Raw genomic sequence first — 23,841 nt, 5'->3', positions numbered from 1 at the left:
ACATTTGCTTTTGGTGTGAAAAAGATCAATATCAAAAGTTCTTTTTAACTATATTTTGCTTCCAGTCAGCAGCGGTATACATGTGTGTCGTAATCGCATTTGCATGTTCAAGCACGGCTCTCTCGTGAATGTGTATATGGCTGCTGACAGAAAGTGAATCGTATGGATGACGTTTATGCTGACTGTCTGTGATTTTGGGAGCATCAAAAGTCTTGATCACCATCCACTTGCATTTTAAGGACCTACTGAGCTGAAATATTTTTCTATTTTTCAGTGATGATCTGGGGTGCTTCAGCAAGGCTGCAATCAGCAGATTTGACTTTGTGAAGGAAGCATGAATCAAGCCACGTACAAGGTTATCCTGGAAGAAAACTTGCTTCCTTCTGCTCTGACAATGTACCTCAACTCTGAGGATTGTTTTTTTTTAGCAGGAAAATGCTCCATGCCACACAGCCAGGTCAATCAAGGTGTGGATGGAGGACCAACAGATTAAGACCCTGTCATGGCCAGCCCCATCTCCAGACCTGAACCCCATAGAAAACATCTGGAATGTGATCAAGAGGAAGATGGATGGCCACAAGCCATCAAACAAAGCTGAGCTTCTTGAAGTTTTGTGCCAGGAGTGAACCTAAAACATTAGTATTGTGTTGTTTAAAAATGTATATGAACTTTACTTTTCAGTATTCGAGGTCTGAAAACACTATCTTTTTGTTATTTTGACCAGTTGTCATTTTCTGCAAATAAATGCTCTATATCACAATATCTTCATTTGGAAGTAATGTTGTCAATACTTTGAGTAAAATGAAAATTGTTGTTTTATTCTATAAACACATACCTATAAATAGTAAATCCAGCGAAACGGATCATTTTGCAATGGTCTATACCGGAGGTGGGTGTGGATATAATATATATATAAAACATTTTATACTTTGCATTTATTAATTACAAGCTGTGATGTCTTGAAGTACAGCACATATTCAAAAGGGTGTGGTGCTACACATGGGATGTGGAGGAAAACTAATTTCTTTAAAAAAGGAAAATGCAACCTACATATGGATAATTTCATTCCCATCCATTTGCATCTGACTACCAGAGAAAATATTAAATTTCAGGACATTAACTGCCGAGAACACTGCTGCTGAAGTGCAAATGCCCATGAAGATTGCTGTCTGAATGTCGCCGCTGAAATATATATATATATATATATATATATATTCATTTGTGCATGCAACTCTAAAATAAATATTACTGGATTATGTTTTAGGGATGAATGCAATTTGCATTAGGGGCTCAATGCTTAATTCTGGATAAAACCTTTTCCTGTTCAGTTTCATAGGAGAATTGAGTTCTATTAGTAAATTGCATCATTTCCATTCTGAAGATTAATGTTAGTTTGTTAGAATATTATAATGATGCTGCTATCAAGGTACTATTGGGCAGATAAATATAAGGGAGCCATGTGCAATTAATATACCAGTTGTCAAGGGCGATGTACTATTAAAGCTTTAAAACATTTTGAGCTCATACATAAAATTGGATTGTATATCTACGTCTCTAGAGATGAGCCTGTTGTAATTGCATTCAGTGCAATGGTTTGAAGGACACATCTGAGTATGTGCATTCAGATTAGATGTAGAGATATATAGATAAATGCTATAGTACATACCATTAAAATATGGCGGCTTCAGATTTCGCCCTTCTGAAACGACCCCTTGCAGGGGATACAGAGTCTCTCAGTCATTTGCAATCAGGTTGCGTTGACACTATGCATGTAAATGGGAGGTTTAATTTCCCAAAGAAATCCATCCATCCAACATTTGGGAGAGGGAGGCTACGCGACCCCGTTCCTCGTATTCCTCGATGTCAATGCGACTTCATGCAACCTAAAACCAGCGTGACATCCAGCAATATTTCCATTAAATGTAAAACTGTGGCATGCAACTCCGGTTCGGACAAAGTAGCTAAAATCCTCCTCAAGTATGAAACATTTAAAAACATCAAGAAGCAAAATTGGATAATGACATTTATTGCGCTTTAAACATATTGCACGTTCAATCCACAAATACGCACGGAAGTATCAATATCACTGATTTCTAATGCAATGACTGATTTCAGAAATCAAACATCACGCCGCACGAGACTCAACACAACACCGCCCATTCATTCGGCTCCATCATAACATGTCCACCATAAATCAACACCAATACGCCTTGAACTCCAGGCGAAGCAGCACTACACATACGATGCCGTCGTTAAGTAGTTTTGAAAACTGGTCATTTGCGAACAAGAAGCGAGGGGGGAAATAGCGATTTCCTACCTGAAAGGCAGCACGCGCTCTCGTCAATAGATGAGTTGATCAGTGGCAGCGCGAGCTGAGCTGCCGTCCTGCCTCTGAAACGCGATGCCCCGCCCCTCTTGGTAATAGGTCCCCATCGAGGCAATACTAGTTTGTAGAGATAATTGATTTGAAATGCGACTACTAAACGATGTGCGCTTTCGTACTCTCAGTTACCCACCCAATCATTAGACTGATGAGTACCTGGGCATGCAGCTTGGGTCAATTTCATGACCTCTCCACATGTATTTCTGTCCACTTTTAAATGTGAAAAAATGGTTATAATCATAAACAATCCCCTATATATATATATATATATATATATATACACACACACACACCTTGGAATACCAAATAAATACCATAGTAGCCTTCCTGAATTTGGTATTACTCAGTACCATGCTTTTTGTGTGTTAATTTTACATGGGTTTTTAATGGATGATACCAATAGGGTTTACTGCAGATACAATAAAATGAGCTAAATTTGAATGTTTTGCATTATATTAACTCAAAATTAATGAAGAAGATGAATACAAGTGCACTAACTATTTACATTGCTGTTGGAAGATTTCAGAACTGTCTTAGAGTAGAATTACCACTTCTGTTAAATGTCCAATTGGCACATTTTGACCAATAATTTAAAAATGGAAAATTATTGGCCAGTTAATCTGCCAGGTCAATATAAATCAGTTAATCAATACTATCGGTTAATCAAATTACCATGGCATTACATCAGACAGGATCATTTCTAGCTATAAACAGTATAAGCGGACGCTTAGGGCCCCCGAACCACCAGGGGGTCCCAAAATGCAAGGTAAATTTTTATATACTGAAAGATGCAATTAAGACTCAGATATCCGTTATGGCTCAATTAGACATACATAGGGGGAAGGGAATATGTAATGATAGGGAGGGGGAGTATTTGCAGGGGGCTCCAAGTAGGATTTGGTTTGGGGCCCTCATATGCTCAGAAAAGGCCCTGACATCTAAAACCACCCCAGTACCATGGTATTCTTTGTTGTACCTTGGAGTACCACATAGAGACCATGGTAATAATTCAGAACAATTCTATTATTGGTTGAATAATTTTTTTTGTTTTGTGTGTTTATATATATATATATATATATATATATATATACACAGTATAGTGATGCCGATACTAAGAGCTATAGAGCACAGAATAATGCTGATAAATGGTGATATACACATAATAAATTGATAGCAAATGTAATCACTAAATTTAAAGGAGCACATACTTTACACTATACTTACTCAAAATCACTAAATATAAAACAGAATAAAATGGAACTGACACAGATCAGAAGAACCCCGTCTGTTAATTGTCCAACTGACACGTTTTTTTGACTGATGCCGATAATTTCAAAACCATGGTATCACCTCAGTACTTCTTTGTATAAAGGCAACATTACTGAGGCCACGTCCACACTAATGCATTTTCGATTTACTTATGTCATTGATTTTCAAAGAACGCTGTACTAAATGTCTACTTATTTAAGTGTCAGAAAACACCCTTCCAGTGTGGATGAGAGGCATAATCGCAGCAAAATCCATGCGTTTTCAAACAAAAGCATATTTGCGTAGACATAAGAGTAGGCCTGATAGTAGATATGCCCATCTCTGGCAATGTACTCGCACATGGGTATGCAAAAATTGCTTTCATCACAAAGTATCCAAATATGAATGTTGTTTTTACCATTTCATATGAAATGGATAATGAGTCATTGATTTAGTTATTTCAGAAAAATGCTCTGGTCACTTTTGTTAGTGAGTCTCAGAGAACTGCCATCAAACATTTATAGGGCAGCAGTCCATGAAGACTTCAAGAATGTATGTCTGCAGTCTATCTTGTATACCATGTGACCTTTCTCACAATGACCAGCCTGAGATATTGATTTTGTATGAATTGAGTCCTTCTCTTGTAGTTTATGGTCAAGCATAAGCTATTTGATTTCTGTTCCTCTTTACAGTAATTTAGAATGTGTGCGCGCACATTGTAAGTCGTTACAGACTGTGGCTGTAACTGATAGTGTTGTCGTGGTGATGGAATTTGAACTGCTGCTTGTGCACATGATGAATATACAAGCACATCTAATTAGGCTAATGGAGCAGAAAATTGGGTGTATTATTAGGGGTTAAGTACTGTCATGCATTCATAAAAAATAAAGCATTAATAGATGGACCATACCAGCATCTGCATCCCTGGCTGAATGATAAATAACTGAGACAAGTCAGAAAGGATCAAAGGCTTGTGTTGCGTGTATAGGAGTTTCTTGCAAAGGTAAAAATAGACTACTGGGCATGAAAAGTTATAGGTGATTAAAACAGAAGTCCAGCTTGTTACTTACTGAGAATGTGTATACAACAGAGGTGACAAAGACTAAAAATGTCTGCTATTTTTTGTTTAATCAGTAGTTTTAATGTGAATTATTATGCATGTGAGTTGCTTTTGATTGGATGTGTGCATTTAAAAAATAACAGCAAGTATATTGACATAACTTATCATAAGGATATAATTATAATCTGTTTAAAATGCAATGTGGTCATTCATCATGATAGTATCTGTTGCTCTGCCTTTAATTTGTGCTGAAATATACAAATAAATAATTGAATTACAGTATTTTTGACACTGTTTGTTTTCCACAATGCAAAAAAATCTTAATTGTCAAAAAAAACAAAAAAACAAATAGGAAAATATATAATATTGAAATGTGACCTGGACATGTTTTTGTGAAGTTCACACTATTACTAATGGTAGTAATTCAATAATGTCAAGATAAACTTACTTGAACTTACTAGAACGATTTGAAAAGTTATTATTGTATGAGTCTTTCAAAAGGATTAATTATTGCGAAATATAATTATTTTTTTAAAAGCCCTTGATTGATATCCATTATGGCTGTGGAATTATAGAGACAATTTCCAAACATAGGAAAGAACAATCATTTCTAATGTTGTATCTCATTATAATCACAGTACAGAGATAAAACCTTCTAAATGTAACGTAAATGAAGAAGCAGTCACTAGCTCTGCATTTCTGCATGCTCTTTTGACCTAAAGAGAAAAATGAAGCTTTGCTCACCATAATTGACAGGATGCTGACACCTAGTGGTCAAACTGAAAACTGCAGTGTTGAAACTCCTCCCCTTGTCTACGAAACATCAATATTTGGTTAGAGGCCCTCTTATCCTTTAATGTGTGATGGGTTGTCTCTGGAGCCGCAGAGTGGAACAGTTCTCAGTGAGGTATTTAGAGGTCACATTTAAAAGTGACCCTAAAACCCATGATGATTATTAAAACCAGCTGCTGCTTGCTGGGTAAGGGGTCAGCTCCACTTGATAGAAGGAAAACAAAACAAAACTATGAAAGAGGTTGAGGGGCAGTATTTATAAGATGTTTGAAAAATTAAGCAAAAATATTATCTAGAGGTATGTCATTATTTAATTACAAACATTGGGCCTAATGGAACATGAGCAGAACAAATGTGTGTACAATGGGACAATTTACAAATGTAAGAATGCTTTTAAACACAAATTTGTTCTGTTCATGCTTCATGAGTGAGGCCTATTGTGTTGAAATCACTTTTTAATTCTTTATTTCTTGTTTAATCTCATTTAAAATTTGTTTTGCATGATCATTTCAGCCTCGGGTGTGCTGCATTCGCAGATAGAATCAGTTGTCTTTTTCATGATAAATAACAATAATCATATTTTTATATATTAATAATAATAATAATAACAATTATTTTCATTATTACTATTCTTTCTTTTCTTCATTTTATTCCTTTTATTTCACCAAAAACCTTAATAATGTTCTTTTATGGATGTGAAAGCATTGATATTTTGATTAAAATAAAGGAAATCGAATTAAAAGTTGGCTTTTATCTAGACCAGTCCAGTCTGTTTTCACCCAATTAAAGTAAACTAATGAAAAACAGGGTTGCGCAAAATTCTGAATTTCAGAATGAACTCCCTTTCAATTTATGAGTTGGACTTTGAATTTAATTGGCCACGCCCCACAGGAAGTTGAATTGGAATTTAAATAGGAATGATAGGAAGTAAAATTTATTGAATTGCAATTAAAAGAAATTTAAAACAGTTCAAATTTCATTAGTCCAGACATATTTTTTGTGGCAAATGATTACATTATAATTCTTGACCAAATATTCCTATTTGTTCCTAAATATTATATATATTTTTAACTTAGAAATAATGTTTCTCTCTATTTAAAATAGAGGGGAAAATATTCAAAAATGAACATAGCCATCATACGATTTTGTTTTTGCTGTACAATACCAGAAATTGTAAAAATAGATTTAAAATTATATTATTTATATTATCTAGAAAAATAAATAAAATGCAAATTAGAAATACACTAAATGGAAATGTAAACATTTTTACATTTTATTATTTTTATTATTGACTATTAATACTGTAAAAGTGATGTGTTTATAGAGCATAAAGAAATTAAGTTTGCATTGCTTTTTTAAGTTGAATTATTCGACTTTATTTTAAGTAAATTAACTTAAAATGTCAACCTGTCATGCTTTTAACATAGCTGTACATATTACAGTACAATGTACATATTTAACAATTATATTAGGCACGTAAAAAGATTTCTAAACTAAACTTGTACTGTACTTGATTTACTTTATTAAACTGTTCATTATTCTGAATATCTTATGTACATTTCTTTACATATATCAAAAGGAACGTACTTATTTACTCATCACATGAACATTTCTGAGACAAAAAATGAATATATCGTATTTTAAAATGATATGCACAGACCTCAACAATTGGTACATAAAACACAACAAGGGTAACAATAAGAAATAAATTCATCATGACATCCCAAAACAACAAGTTACCTTACGTGACAACAAAATTAACAACAACAATGTATGTAAAACTATGCAAATAGGCAAACAATGCAACCCTATTGTTCATTCCCCCAGTGCATGCTGGGAAGAGGGTAAATGGGACTGAACCACATAAACATTTTGTGTACACTTTGAACTCCCTCTGTGCTTGTTGGTTTGACTTAAAAAGAAAAGAAGTATGTTGTAAAAGAAAAACTGCATTGAGATGCATTCTGTAAAAAATCCTACAAAAATCAAGTAAAATTTTCTCAGCATTGTTTACTTGATCAAAGAAAAAACTAATTTCAGTGTGATCTTTCCAGCAATACCTCATTTGTTTTGCATATGGTCATATGCTAATATGTTTTATGTTATACTGAAAAATCCAATGTATTATTAAAAAAATAAACATTGTCATATTAATTTATTTGAATTACATTCCATTTGAATTCTATTCCTTAAATTCAAACAGCAATTCTACAACCTATTAGCTTCCTCAGGAATTGAATTTGAATTAAATTGACATTATTCATTCAATTCTGAATGGTGCACAACCCAGATGAAAAAGGCACAAAACTGGTGTGCGGTGACTCTTGCAACTGTGTATCACAAAATCCAATTCATTTGCCAATAATTTCCTGTACATCTGTTCATAACCTCTAAATGACTTCAAAGTGCTTTTTGAGAACTTTTATTCACAGTAAAACCTTGTTTACTTCACGCTTGCCAAACATTAGAGTAGCCTTTCACTGCTGATAAAGAACTTAATATTACTCAACATGAACAAAACAGTTCGTAGAAACCATCAAAAATGCATCAGTCTAGTGGTCATTATGTCTGACCACCACTCTGATTCTCTTAGGTTACTGCATTAGGCTGCTTGAACTTTGACCATAAGCTAACAGTCAACAAAGACATAAATACGCATGGGATGATGTCATAGACAGCTCTAGTTTCAGATATATCAACTTTATGAAGGTGAAAAGGCTATGCCACGCACATTTTATCCAAACAAATATTAAGAAAATGTCTGTCAGACTACTATGATGTGGTAGGGCTATTGGAGAACTTTAAAGCAAATTCTACACTGAAATTTAGAAAAGATTTTCTTTCTCCTGCCACAAGAGAGCGTTCCTGAGATCTATGGCCTGTAGGCCTACTTGTTTTTTCCATCAGTGTTTTGACAAGAGAGAATTCATCTGTTTTTCTGTTTCTTTCTATGTATTTGAACATAAGATATATTTTGAACTATTACGTCCAATAATTATAATGTGTTTTTAGTATTTCTTGTGTTCGGAGGAAAGAAAGTAAATAATGTGCTGATGTTGTAATTCATACACTTTGCATGTTTTGTATGTGCAATTGTTTGCATGGGCGCCTGCAGGGTTTCATCTGAGGGTACGCACAGATATTTTCCAGAAACATTTGTCATAAAAAATGATCATAATCTATAACTCTGTAATAAATTGAATGACATCTATGCTAATATTATTATTACCAGAACCGGTAATAATAATTTTATTATTATTACCATTACTAGATCCAGCCCCGTTCCTGCTTGGTGTTGGACTCCATTGCTATGAGTCGTGGAGTAATGACAACAAACTACAGCTGGTGCTAGTCAGACATCACTTCAGTCTTTTACGACAGACTTACGAGGATGAGCCAATTTACTGAAAAGAACAGACTCAAAAGAATGATTCATTTGCTAATCGGGCATCGCTAGTTCTGATTTTAAAACACCCAACAAAAATATGGGACGTCATTATAAATATTCTGATAGAAAATGTTTCTCAGGTCAATCGGAGCGCTCATGGAGAGCAGAGTGTGTACAGTCATAGAGCTGCAAGTGCCACTGATTTTATATATATATATATATATATTACTTTATTTAATTTTTTCTTTTGGTGTAAGTTTTATTGGGCATAACTGTAGTATTACCACACCTTCGCTTGTGAATGCATGTTTACAAAGTCAATAAATATGCTTTTCAATACAGGACTGTATTGTCTTTGGACTGGCTGACCCAGATACATCAAAAACTTTGCTCCGTCATCTGTATGCCTAAAAATGCCTTTTTCATCTGGCTCTGTTTGTTTAATAAACTTCATTTGCATCATTTTCAATTGTCATTAACCTATATACCACACCTAATGTCACAATTCTCACACTGAGTAATGGAAATTCAAACACACACTTGCCTTATTAACAAAATGTGTTGCATTTCAGTACAATTTGCTAATCTTACTTGCATTTCATTTTCCGTGCATTTGGTTGCTTAGATTAGGCTGTTGTCACTTGTGAGTTTAAATGGGAATTGATAGCCTTTAACAGTGGGACAACCCTCCCACAACTGGTGGGCGTGTTAAAACAGACCATGCCTCCACCCATGCTGCTGCTCTGTATATAAGGCCAAGAGCCCTTCACATATGTCACAAAGAAACACCGGGCTAAGAGGAGAGAGACTGAGTCTGCTTGTTAGAGAGTCACACCTGTAAGATCAACTTGAAGATCCTGTTTTATGCAGCATATAGAACATTCTAATGAACCTGTCTGAATAGACATTCTGGTGAATTCTTCCACTGGAAAACACAGATAAGGTAAGCTTTTTAGGCAAAAGTCTGTCGGATTTTACACGTTGTTTCATGTGACCATCCTGTTCACTTTGTTTTTTCATGGAACACAAAAAGTTAAAGTCTGTCTAATATATCCTTTTGTGTTCCATAGAAGAAAAAAAGCCATATGTATTTTAACAAGCGAGGGACAGAATTTTCATTTTTGGGTTTAAACTACTGTTTAAGTGAATGGACACGTACTTGCCCAGACTTATGATTGCCAAATCTTCCACTTTTGCAGAGTTTCAAACCGGATTCCAACCTGAATTCCCATGTGGGTGGTAGAGAAAATCAGAGTGTCAGTGGAAAAGACCAACCTACCACTTCCTATATCGGAATACAGCTTCAAAATCGGAGACGTAATGTTTGGAGACAAGTCATCCATTGACAAAGCCAAGAAAGTCTATCTATGTCCCAACATCATCACCCCGGACACTATCCCAGTGTTCTGCATTCCCCCAAAAATCCCAACCCAGCTGGAGGGCAAGAGTTCGGAGCAGTTGAGGCTGACTCCATGTATCAGAGTCTCTCCATGCGAGAAGGGCAGTCCAAAACGCGAGGCTGCTGCACGGGAGCTACCCAACAACCATATAATCCAGGTGGAAAGTGTAGAAGATGGGCCATATGACAATGGCTGTAGTGATGAAGAAAACACCAATGCTGATCCTCAAAGCCAGGCTGCCCTTTCCCTGCCCCACCTGGCCAAAGCTCAAACCTGTTATGGCTTTTGCACCTTGCTAGAAAGTCCCCACACCAGGAGAAAAGAGTCCCTCTTCCACAATGACCCTAGTTCCATTGGACTCCCCTTGGTTCTTCCCCGGAGTAGGTCCGGCACATGTTCCAGATCTTTGGTCACAAACCCAGGCTTGCCTCCATCCCCGTCTCCTTCTATCTTTAGCCTGAATACTCTTACCTCCCGACTTTCTCCGAAAAGTTTCACCCTGCTCCGACAGGGGACTCTGGACAGTGACACTACTTCCTCTGCTGAATCTTCTCCTTTCAGTTCACCTTTGCTGAACAGATGCCCACCAAAACCTTCTCTCCTCAAAGCACTTAGCCATGACAAACTGCTCTATCGCAACCTCCGGAAAGCTGCTGTGTCCAGGAACAATTCCTTATCAACAGATGAGGGTAGTTCTACAGACAACAGCCCCAACGTCATGAGGAGATCATCTGAAGGGCTTGAAGAACCTCTCCCATGTGGTTTGGGCCTGACACCTCCTGCTATCTTCCCCATGGACTTAGTTCTGCACCGGGAGAGAGTGATGAAGGAAAATCTGTTTCCTGTAGGCAGGGATGGAACCTTGCGGCTGTTGGGAGAATACTGCGCTGAGAACCAGAGATTACGTGTACGACTAATTAGTGCGGAAGGCCTGTACGCTTTGTCTGTGGACCCTAAAAGCATTAACTGCAGCGTTAGTCTGTCTCTTATGCCCGGAAAAGTCCAGAAACAGCGGAGCACAGTGATCCGAAAGAGCCGCAATCCGATCTTCAATGAGGACTTTTTCTTTGACGGTATAATGGAGGATGATCTTTGCCAGAGGTCACTCCGATTCAAAGTCGTTAACAAGATGTCCACCATGAAAAGAGACTATATTTTAGGCAACTGTGATCTTCCTCTTACTAACATTGTCACCTTTTAAATCAATCCAAATTGTCTTTCTTAATGTATTGTGTGTGTGTGTGTGTGTGTGTGTGTGTGTGTGTGTGTGTGTGTGAGGGCATGCGTGCGTGTATGTACAGTATGTTATATATTATATAAAGTGCTATTTATTTTCACATTTGTTTATTTACCAAAGACTTCTTTTATATTAAAAGCAAAAAAATATTATCCATGGTTCTTTGTTCTTTAAAGAGGGGATCATTTCAGGTATTCTCTTAATAATCACTTATCCATGAAAAGAACAGCTATGAATATGAATCAAAAGAATCACAGTCTCAAAAGGTTCCTTATTGCCGTGTTGGGCTTCGATCTCATCATGAACAGATCGACTTGTTTACACATAATTACACATAAAGGTTTTTTTAATACAACATATTAATATTCGCCCAAACAGAATGCAAAGCATATTTAACACTGAGCAAATATAAACTTTTCTACAAAATATAAAAACTGCTTTTGTGGCAGATGAAAATATTTCAGTTTTGTGGCTTGCAGTTGCTGACTATTAATTTTGAAGCCATCTATATACTTATGTAATCCAAAAACTAGACAAAACTGACTTTTACCAGAAACACGCATTGCAAATTTACTATTGTTCTCTTATGGGTAAATGGACCAAAAATATTGGTGACTCATCTTGCACTACACAGACTTTTGTCCAATCAAATGATCTATTGATTGAGAGTGTTCCTCCCTCTAATACCGCCTGCAGCTGTGCTCTATTAGCTATGACGAAAAGACTATTGGTTATTTTAAAAAGGGACGAGTCCTTCCATATGTCCCTCAAAAATGAATAAAAATAGAAATAGGCTGGTTTTAATAGAAACTCATTCAGCTAAAGGAGGCCTGTGATTGGGGTCTGAAACTGACTTAAGTCATTTCAGCTATATGCTGTATTTCCTCAGCACTAAACTTAAAAAGAGTGTTAGACAATTTGACATGTCAGTAATTCCTAAATGGCTGGGCCTATATTATTCACTGAGGAAGTAAACAATAACAAGTCTACCTTTGGTGCTGGCAAAATAACTCACTTTCTCTTATTTCCTTGTTTCCTGTTGACCTTTGCAGGGATTATAAATACCTAGAGTAACTTGAGATGTTGATGGACCATTCTCATTAAAACGTTTTTTTTTTTTTTTACAGGGTTGCGAAGTAGGCAAGCATACAACATGAGTAAAAGGAAAGTTCAGATTTTCCAATGACCTTGAATCAGTCAATCCCACTTAAGCTCTGATCTTAACCATTTCAAAAGTTACAAAATAATTACCTCAGACTAATAGGAAAGACTGATTTCTGAGAAAACTGTTAAAATAATTAGCTATTAGGGGTATCAAAGATACAGCAAAAATTGTTTTCTTAATCAGTATCTTTATCCTGTTTTGCAGTAAAAATATCTAAATATTTTGAAAACAAGATAGAAATATAGCTACAAGCAGCGATTAACGGGGTTCAAGCCTTTAAGGTCCTTTAAGCATGTTACCGATATTAAACATTAATTAGACAGTCTGTTAGCACCTAAAACAATGATAATTTAATGCTTAATTTTCATAATAGAGCCTTAATTTTCAGAAACATCAGGTTAAGAATCACAGAGATATGTTTTTTTTTTTACATTCCTGACAGTTACAGCGCCACCAAGTGGCATAGGTGGGCAATTTGTTTCTTGTGTCGTCATGACACTTTGACATTTTGAGCTGATATCTCATTCCATTCAAGAATTTTTACCTTTTAAAAAAAATGTGGCCATGCACACTTTGTCCATTTTGGCATACTGTGAATGGAAAGTTCCGACATTCTTTTGAAAATTATTAATATTGGGACTCCAGAGAATATTTCTGCACTGGTTTGGTTCCGAACAAACGAATGGCCTAGGACAAGTTAGAAAAAGTATTTTTTATAAAAAATTATCTCAAATATTTGACAAATTATTTGTTTCACACCAATGGTTCTTGAATTCACAAAATCACAAAATTGTTCAGAATAAGGGGTGTTTCTCTGTGAAATACTGTGGTGTATTACACCCATGTAAAACAAGATAGTTACTCCTGGTGGCCAATTATTTTCAGGTTTTGTTCCGATCTACATTATTGAACCCTATATAAAAGCTGCTGTAAGCCGATTGGTCGATGGCAGCCATATTTTTCAAGATATGCAACTGTGCTCATAGACATTGATGACACCTTGGACAAAGAAACTGCATGCACAATTTCAAGTCAATCGGACCAACGGTTCCATAGTAAAAGTCCTTTTTAGATTTGTAATTATTATTGCGCCAACAACAGATGTACACAATAACACAATTTTTGGTGTGTGTCCTTAGAAAGTCCTCATACATAAGTGTACCAAATGTGGTGATAATATCTCATTCTGTTCAAGAGTTATAACCATTTGAGTAAAAGTGGCCCCACCAACTATGTTTGTTTTGGCATACTGTTTGACGATGAACCAAAATTTCAATATACCTTTGATAAATTTTCATACTGGGAATCTGCTGAATCTTTCTGCAATGGTTTGATTCCAATCTGCCAAAAGGTCTAGGACTAGTTAATTTAGAATTTAGATCTAAAATAGCAGGAAAGCTATGGGACAAAGCCAAAATTGGACCCCGTGGAGGCTTGCGGGACTTATATGGTTAAAAATAATATGGGTACAAGCCATTTATTCCAATTCCGAGCATCTTTGTGCACGAATTTACGAATCATGTTTTTCAGGGTTTGATTGAACCATTTGACACGCTTCTCTGAATTGATTTAATACCCAACAATTCATAGAGCTCGCATAGTGTACGTTACATGAAAGTAGTGCCTTAATTAATGAGGATTTCTTTCGATATGATTCTGAAGAATGCCTCCACAACACTACATGTTGAAATGTTGCATAGAGGCACTGCTTTGTCCACCAGAACCAACAAAAAGCGATGTCTGCATGCCGTCCACTCTAATGGCCTGGCGAGGTCCATACCAATTCTTTCGAAGGGGACCTTGATCAAGGGAAGTGGGTGCAAAGGTGCTCTTGGGGTGGCCTGACATTCACGGCATGATGCACAACATCTGCGAACATTCCCACAAATGCCCGGCCAATAGAAATGGGCCATTAGATGATTCAGTGACTTTTCCTGCCCGAAGTGACCCACCATCAGATTACGATGAGCCATCTGGAATAGCATTTCCCGACAGCTCATTGATATCAACAACTGGGTTGGATCTTCATTTAACTGAGCGTCCTGCGTCACTAGATACAACCGATCATTTATAATAGAAAAGTATGGATATGTGAGTGCAATGTCTGGCTGAAGACATAGACCATCAATTACTTTCACTTGGTTGAAAGTAAGGGTTTCGTCTCGCCTTGAACCAGGCATTGATGTATGGAGGTTTGGTAGCAACCCGAATCCACCAAGGCCTGGTATGTACCTTAATACTCACAGGTATGCGGTATGTTCCTGCTCGATCGGGGGCAGCCAGTGGAGCATCGGGTACCCGGACCAATGTCCCTACCTCCATCACTGGGCATTTTGATCACATAACAGCCAAAAGCACATGGGTTTTTCATGTGCTTCACTGGCAGAGCTGCCACATTAATGCATGTATGAGGAGTGCAGTAATACTTTAAAACAAAACAGCGTATAGCCTGCTCTAGGTTATTATTACCGCTCTTATGCATAATATGAATATGCAAAAAAATAAATATTAGTGAGAATGAATGAAAGAGAGAAGTCATTCCTGTTAATATATACTGTACATAAAGAGCGCCCATATCCATAACCATCAATATATTCATAAAAGGTGTGACAGATGGTCATTGGTTGATTTTTTTCATCAGTTGATTAGTTCTAATCTGGTGATAATAAGAATCATGGTTTATACATGTAAGTAAATCAATTCAGAAGTGTGACTGTAATGTAGGTTGTCCAAATCATAATAAAGAGGCATTGTTATTTATGACCAAATGGTTTCAGATATGAAATATGCATTTTTAATGTTTACTGACTTATGATCTAGATTTGTACATTCTCTAAAGAAAATAATGACTGTGACAACTACACAAGTCCTCAGTAGAGAGATGGTGGTCATACTTTATTCACGTTATTATAGAAAGTCCGGCCTTACTGTGGAAGAAAGAGAGAGAGAGAGAGAGAGAGCGAGAGACCTCATGGTTGCCAGGCAACTCGTTTCAGCATGGTTAGGCCTAATGTCTTGCCACGTCGAGCTCTGCACAGATAGGCATGGTCAACATCACTGCTATTTGTTCGGCCTTCCAGATTAATTAAAAGTTATTTTTTGTTCCCACAGCAAAATAGAGAATTAATATTTTTTATTATGTACTCACATCAAATCAAATTAAATTAAGCATTTGGTTTATAAGCAGCCAGCCTGGCTGGGCACATCTGCTTTGGCATCAGTTAAAATAAATTATATTGTCCAGCTCAGAAACAGTGTCAGACAAAAACATTGATGTGACCACATTATTTGCTAAATACATCCACCAAATATGCTTGTTTTTTGTTGCTTTCCAGAGTCAGTTTAATCTCTTTGGCTCTACTTTTATACTATCAGCCCACTAATAGCCCATTCTATTATCTGAATTAAACTTTTATTTGAACTTTCTTTCCTTATTCATTTTGAAAACTTAAAAATGACTTTAACTTGTCTTTTTTTTTTTTGCTTTCTCTTAATCATGCAATCACTTATATTACCCTTATATGATGGTAATTATAATTAGCTGTATAAACAAACTCGCTTTACCTATTTTAAAAAAAATATATAATTTAATTGGACTGCATCAACCTGAATAAATTAGGTTGCACCAAAAAAGTGCGCACACACACACACACACACACACACACACACACACACACACACACACACACACACACACACACACACACACACACACACACACACACACACACACACACACACACACACACACTGTGGGTTTTCATGTTTTATGGGGACTTTCCATAGACATAATGGTTTTTATACTGTACAAACTATATATTCTATCCCTTAACTCTACCCCTACCCCTAAACCTAACCCTCACAGAAAACTTTCTGCATTTTTACATTTTCAAAAAACAAAATGTAGTATGATTTATAAGCTGTTTTCCTCATGGGGACTCACAAATTGTCCCCACAACCTCAAAACTTTTGAGTTTTACTATCCTTATGGGGACATTTGGTCCCCAAAAAGCGATAAATACACGCACACACACACACACACACACACACACACACACACACACACACACACACACACACACACACACACACACACACACACACACACACACACACACACACACACACACACACACACACACACACACACACACACACGTTGTGTTTCCATGTTTTATGGGGACTTTCCATAGACATAATGGTTTTTATACTATACATACTTTATATTCTATCCCCTAAACCCAACCCAAACCCTAAACCTAACCCTCACAGAAAACTTTCTGCATTTTTACATTTTCAAAAAACATAATTTAGTATGATTTATAAGCTGTTTTCCTCATGGGGACCGACAAAATGTCCCCACAAGGTCAAACATTTCGGGTTTTACTATCCTTATGGGGACATTTGGTCCCCACAAAGTGATAAATACATGCTCACACACATATACACACACACACACACACACACAAAAGTATCCTATGCAAAAGCTAAGTCTTCTGAATGCATACAATAGAATTTGGGTAATTTTCCAGTTCAAATCTTGGCGTCTGTTGATCATTCATGAGTTCTATGAGAGAAGCTTGTTCCCCCAAAAATGAAAAAGCTGTCATCATTTACTCACCTTTCTTTCTGCGGAACACAAAATGAGATGTTAACCAAAATTACTACCTCAGTCACCATTCACTTTTATTGGATGCAAAACATATTGTGGCAGGGCGGAGGGCGGGGCCGGGTCGTGATCATACACACCCGGTCCTGTATTAGGCTAATCAAGCCTCCGAGGTTTAAAGGTTGACTGCAGAGTATCGTGCGAGAGAGAGAGATCGTTCACGGACATGTCCGTCATGTGTGTGTTTATGTGGTCTTTTGAGTTTATCATTAAAACTATTATTTATATTGAAAAGCCGGTTCTCGCCTCCTCCTTTCCATTGATCCCTTTACACATATGCAATGAAAGTGAATCTGAAGCTGACATACTTCCTAACATCTCCCTTTGCGTTCCACGAAAGAAAGAAAGTCATACGCGTTCATTATCACAGAATTCAGATTTTTGGAGGAACTATCACTTTAACAGTGTAGGGAGTTGTTTTTAACCAAAGGAGACAAGACCATAAAGCAGATTTTGCTGATATCAGCTGCTTTAAGCTGTGCTGATGTATCATTAAGAGCATCTGTTGCTATTCTGAGTTAGTGATATTTCTAGTTAAATATTAAGCTTAAAGCTCTTAATCTGGTTCTGGGGACGAGCGCTATAAACAACTAAAAATAGAGCCATGTAAATGTAGATTACTAAGACAAACATGAAAGCATTTTGCCAGTCATTAGTTTGAACGAACACACTTCACAATGTTATCATTGTGCGATCCTTTATTCTTGAACAATTCCTAATGACGTTTTGTAAGAAAGCCTCCTCACATATTTTCTGGTAGTGACGTACATGCAATCCCCCCTTTCACATGGACAAAAAAGAGAAAGATTGGGGTTGCCCACCGTTGTTGTATTGATTGATCAGGATGCTTTGTGCAGTAGGTTTTCACTGTCTTGGTTACCGCCAGCTATTGCACTCGTCACCCTCTTTACACATAGATCTGATCTACGTTTATGGCTTAACAGGCAAATGCTAATGACTGAGTGGGAGCAGATATATTGTTGTATTCCCTGTTGATTCAGCTGACATGCTTGTGTTATAAATGGGGATTTACAGGTGATTCCCACTGCCTGCTGACAGATTGCCACATTATGGATTGTGTTTCATATCAAAACTGTTATTCAAAGTTTGTCGGAGTTATCAGTAATTTCATTACTGTATGTTAAATAGACGTTCTATGAAGTCTGTGTATACGTAATATATTATAAAGCTATTCTTAAATCATATCTCTTTAAAATATATAATTCTGAATGCTAATTTGTCAAAACAGCAATCCAGCCATGTTAAATTACATAACATAGTAATATTAGACCTGTTCACCTGTTCACCTAACTACTGTGTTTTACTGCACAGCAACCATAGAGTACAGATATTAACATTAGTTTACATGTCAGGGACTCTATATATAGCAGAAGAATGGCACTGGGCACATCATTAATTATTAATTTGTCAGGTTGTAATGCAAATGTATGTCCTTAATAGATTTGTTATATGGTAATCTTTCTATAAAAGCAATGATGCTTCCAAAGTGGACACATTTTCAATAAATCATTAGATACTTAATATTAACTTTTTAATATAATATAATATATGTAAGGGATAATGTACAGTCAACCGGTTGTTATCGCACAATAAACCTTGACAGGGTGAACAGGATCCCGACGTGAAGTGGAGGGGTCTTGTGTCACCCTGAAGGGGTTTATTTTGCAATAATACCCGGCTGACTGTACATTATCCTGCTTATTACACGGCTAATAACCAAAGAACAAATACATAGACATATAAAATTGATTTGCATTGAAATTTTGTAATTTGAGAAGCAAGAAATCGTCTATTTTCTGAAAATGACCGTCTAACTCTATTATTCAGCCTATTACAAGACTACTTGCCAAATACACAAATAAATGCATATGAAACATTGATCTGAGTTCAAATTATTTTATTAGCTTACTTGTACAGATCGCACAGTAATTCAAGAAGCAGGAGAGACCCAAAGTACCCAGATGAGCGGTCTGATACATGGATGTGCGGTTGTTACAGAGCAATATCGGACCACTGAATGGTGCCATAGACCAATCAGAACTGAGTATTCCAGAAAGCCATGTAATGTAATCTAATCTAATAAAGCAAAAGTTATAAATATGTAACCTCTGATTTGTAAGTAAATTCGGTAATAAAATGACAGTATGTTCACACAGGACCTATTTTCGAGCTCCTTGCACGGGACAGGCACGTTACAGACAGCTAGACAAAATACAACAGAATGCAGGGAATCTGAGATGCAATTTTTAAAGTTTAATTTTCTTTTAACTTGGTACAGCCTCCTAAAAATGTGCCGTTTATGATGCTGAAAACCAGTAAGGCGCTCTAAAGTATCCATCTGAAGCATATGTACGTTGACTGACAATCAAAAATGAGAACATTAGAACGTGTCCTGTGAGAGCGGACAGCTTGAAAATGGATTGCGGTGGACTATTGTCATGGTTTGTGAAGGGAAGAGATGAGTGAGTGAGGATACAAAAGCAGAACTTTAATTGTAAACAAAAGAAGAGGATACAATGATGAAGGTAAACATACGAAAAAGAAAATAACACAAACTCTACAGCAGCAGTGTGCTGGCTAATAACGCACCACTTACAAACACATGGCATGGGCTAACAAAAAGATGAGGAGCACCTGGAATACAATTAGGGTAATGGACAGGACATAACAGAGGAAGATATAAAACTTCAAAATAAGAGTCTCTTCAAAACTTCAAAATAAGAGTCCTTGAGGGGAAACATAAGAATAACTTGACAACTAAAGGCCACTACAGGCCAGTTATTAAGGTTATGTTGAATGATATGTAAATAAAACAAACAATATATATATATATATATATATATATATATATATATATATATATATATATATATATATATATACACATGTATAATGATCTGAATTATCATGTATTATTTATTATATTTACTTGTCTTTTGGGGTATACTTTTAATTGATAAAAGCATACACCATAATTCGTAATGTTATAATACATTACATAATTGCATTATATAAGTATACTTCATAATAATATGAAGTATATAATATAAATAACATATTATTATAAAGATGTTATAATATAAAGATTTAATTCATGTTTAAAAGAAATCACCTGATTTTATACAATTTGTGTATATTTCGAAACCATTCAGTGTTTAAGAAAAACTAGTTGATCAAACTAGACTTTTGCATGGAGTATTAATACTCTGGATCTTTCTGGGGCTTTGCAGAAGATTCTGGAGTCATCTGAATGTGTGTCAAGGCTATGTCTGTTCTGTGAACAGGGAGGAATGACTTAAAAGACCCTCTTTAGTGTCCAGTGACAGAAGTGTTGCTTGGTTACACAGATGCTCCTCTGTGTTCCAAGGACAGAGGAATATTACATCCAAAAAAAGACAGTCGGACAACTTATACTTAGCACTAGTCTGTGACCTAGAATTAAAAATATATATTCTAGAGTTGTCATCAACATCAAGTAGCTACAAGCATTCGTGCCAAGGAAGATCACAAGATGACAGGTGAGTGTTAAAAGTGAAATGTGTACATTTTTGGACTTTAAAATACATTCTAGTGTCTAAGCTTAATATGCAGAGACAACTTAAGCCATTCGAACATCAGATTCACCTGCTTCACTGGCACCAGTGCAGCTCAAACCAGCCTGGACATTAACATTTACTTTTAGTCACTTAGTAGAGACATTTATCCAAAGCGACTTACAAATGAGGAATAGAATGAGCAATTTGTCTTACAAAAGCCAACAGTTTCTGCAGTGTCACACTGCCAAGTTCTTATAGAAGCTAGAGTAGCACAGAAGCTAGAGCATAAAAATGAAAAGAGAGTTTTTTTATTAATTTGATTAATTTAGGGTTTTTCCCATGGACTAACATGGAAATTGATACTAGTCTAAGTTGTTTTTTTAAGCAAGGGATACAAAGAAATCTTGGGTGAACCCACCGAAGTAGCTGGAAACTCCATACACTTTCAAGCAAGCAAACATTGTTTTATCTCTTTGTGCAGCGCACACAGCTGTATAACTCTGTGCTAATGTTGAAGACTAAACAGTCATCACCTGAGAGATGGTATTCCTGGCTGGAATGTTCTGCCTGGTCAGGTACTCTAATGTCAAAGTCACAGTTACAAACCTAAAAACAGTAACCATAATGTCAGTACCATGAGTACTACCATTTGGACTTACATACTTTAGTTTATTTATTGTATTTTTTTTTTTCAGAAAAAATATGTAGAACAAGCAAGCACCTGGAACATGTTAGTCTCATCTGAGGCTCAACAACTTGTGTATGTCTGTTCCAAGGGCATCACTTAGTTTTAAAAAGTACAGGGGACAGTTTGAGGGGGTGCATAGATGTGCTGGTTGTGACGCCATTAAAGGAGACCTATTATGCCTCTTTTTACAAGATGTAATATAAGTCTAAGGTGTCTCCAGAATGTGTCTGTGAAGTTTCAGCTCAAAATACCACACAGATCATTTATTATACCATGTTGTAAATGCCTCTTTTTGGGTGGAATCAAAAACATGCTGTTTTCGTGTGTGTCTCTTTAAATGCAAATGTGCTGCTTCTCCCCACCCCCGACATAGCTCTGGTCTCCGTGAATACAATCAGAGACAATGGTAACTTTAGCTGCATTAGCCGTGGTATCAGCTAACAAGCATATTCGGGAAAGCGATTTGCAAACATTCACAAAATATAAAGTGTGATCTTCAGGATATAAAGCTGGAACACGAACAGTTGGTACCGATCCATTCTTGAGAATCAATTTTTTTGAAAATCCTGTTTTATATTGACACTCATTAACAAAGCAGTCCAGTGTAAAATGATTTGCTAGGGGCTACGCCTTGGATATAATAAAATCACGCCAATCCTATTGGCAGATGATGCTCGAAGCTCCACCTCTGGAGAGTATAAATAGCAGCTGTGAGCATCATTCCCTCAGTATTTTACCTGAAGAGGAGAGACAAACTCTTTACCCTTTTCAGCGGTAATCAGTATTATGCCCAGTTTATGCCGAATCTCAATCCAATAGGATTGGAATTACTTTATTGTATTCCAACACATTCTCACACCCCAACTCGTCACATATGGACGAAGCATCCAGGACCCCTTGGCGTCACTTATTGACGCACTGGGTATACCTTTGGCGTCATTTTTCAACGTGCAGGGTAGTCCGATAGAACCGGAGCCTGTAGCGTTGAAATTTGACGTCTTGGGCTGCGAATGGGTCGAGAGTCGAGACAGCAATAAATAAAAATAAAAAGGAATAGGCTACAATAAATGATCTATGCCAGGGCTAGTATAATGGTGGCCCCCAGATCATCTTTATCTGGCCCTCCAACTGTTTTTTTTTATGTTTAAAAACCCTCACAATCTGATATCAAAGTGCCCTCTCAGCAAAGGTTTAGCGCGTTCATAGGCAACCGCATTCATCGGTGAGTTTAACCGCATTCATCGGTGAGTTTAACAATATAGAAGTCTATCGGACTACCCTGCACGTTGAAAAATGACGCCAAAGGTATACCCAGTGCGTCAATAAGTGACGCCAAGGGGTCCTGGACGCTTCGTCCATATGTGACGAGTTGGGGTGTGAGAATGTGTTGTGTATTCAGGGAGATCGGGGCTCCAAGGAGTGAAACCTAGCATCAGCTTCATGACACAGCACAGAGAGAAGAGCTTAAAAGGGAACTGAAGGTCACACTTGTCGATACGGTTCACAACACCTCCAGCTTCAGCCACCAGGGGCAGTCCTAAAAATTTCGGTAAGCACAGACCGAAATTCAGCATCGTAACTTTTGACCTACTGTTGCCAGATTTATAGTGTGATCAATCTGTTTATTTTGAGACATGTAGCTATGAGAAATGCTTGATACTATGTTCAGTAGTCATCCTTCCATCCAAATTATGAATTTAATTTATGTGCAAAATCACAATATCACAAAAACATGTGTTTTCAAGAAAACAACATCATCACTTCTGAGGAACCTGGTATAAAATTAAAATTAAAATAAAAGTTGAAGCCACTATGGCTCTTAAATGTAATGAATTCCTTGCAGTTATAACGTGCAGACAACATTCTGATTAACCTCATGATTACTTGCATTCAGTGACATATGCCTTATGTTTGGGAGCGTGTGTTGGAATATATAATTCGGTAAAGCTTTACAATACGGGTGCATTTATATGCATTAATTCATGCTGAACTAATGCACAGATAATATTAAGTTAATGTGTGACTCATGATTAACTAAGCCATTCATTAATGATTGCCACATCAGCAACTAATAAAGAGTCTGTCTGATTAATATATTAAGTCATATATGAATTGCTATTAATTAAATGTGTCATCGTGGATCAATTCCCTAACAACTTATATTAACTAATAGTGTTAATTAATGTGTTAATTATCACAATGAGCTGAAGCCATGTATTTGAAATTCCACCCAATACGGGTGCACTAATATTCA

The 23,841-nt window shown here is 36.6% G+C and overlaps 2 protein-coding genes across 2 annotated transcripts in view; one reads left to right on the top strand and one right to left on the bottom strand.

The window, feature by feature from the left end:
• The window catches only part of LOC127640202 (talin-2-like), a 188,375-nt gene extending 185,992 nt beyond the window's left edge, over positions 1 to 2,383 (bottom strand). The window contains exon 1 of the mRNA XM_052122659.1: positions 2,318 to 2,383. The gene's annotated coding sequence lies outside the window, so the exon portion shown is untranslated. The remainder of the gene's footprint in view (positions 1 to 2,317) is intronic.
• A 7,287-nt stretch (positions 2,384 to 9,670) lies between these two features.
• LOC127640194 (C2 calcium-dependent domain-containing protein 4C-like) lies at positions 9,671 to 11,477 on the top strand. The gene is made up of 2 exons (XM_052122632.1): positions 9,671 to 9,814; positions 10,071 to 11,477. Exon 2 carries the CDS (start codon positions 10,102 to 10,104, stop codon positions 11,470 to 11,472), a length of 1,371 nt encoding a protein of 456 aa, XP_051978592.1. The 5' UTR covers positions 9,671 to 9,814; positions 10,071 to 10,101; the 3' UTR covers positions 11,473 to 11,477.
• Positions 11,478 to 23,841: the final 12,364 nt, after the last annotated feature.

This window comes from Xyrauchen texanus, chromosome 49, assembly GCF_025860055.1.
Source record: "Xyrauchen texanus isolate HMW12.3.18 chromosome 49, RBS_HiC_50CHRs, whole genome shotgun sequence".
In the NCBI taxonomy this organism is placed as follows: Eukaryota; Metazoa; Chordata; class Actinopteri; order Cypriniformes; family Catostomidae; genus Xyrauchen; species Xyrauchen texanus.
Note: the sequence above shows the minus strand (reverse complement) of the source record. Positions and strands in the feature narration are given on the sequence as shown.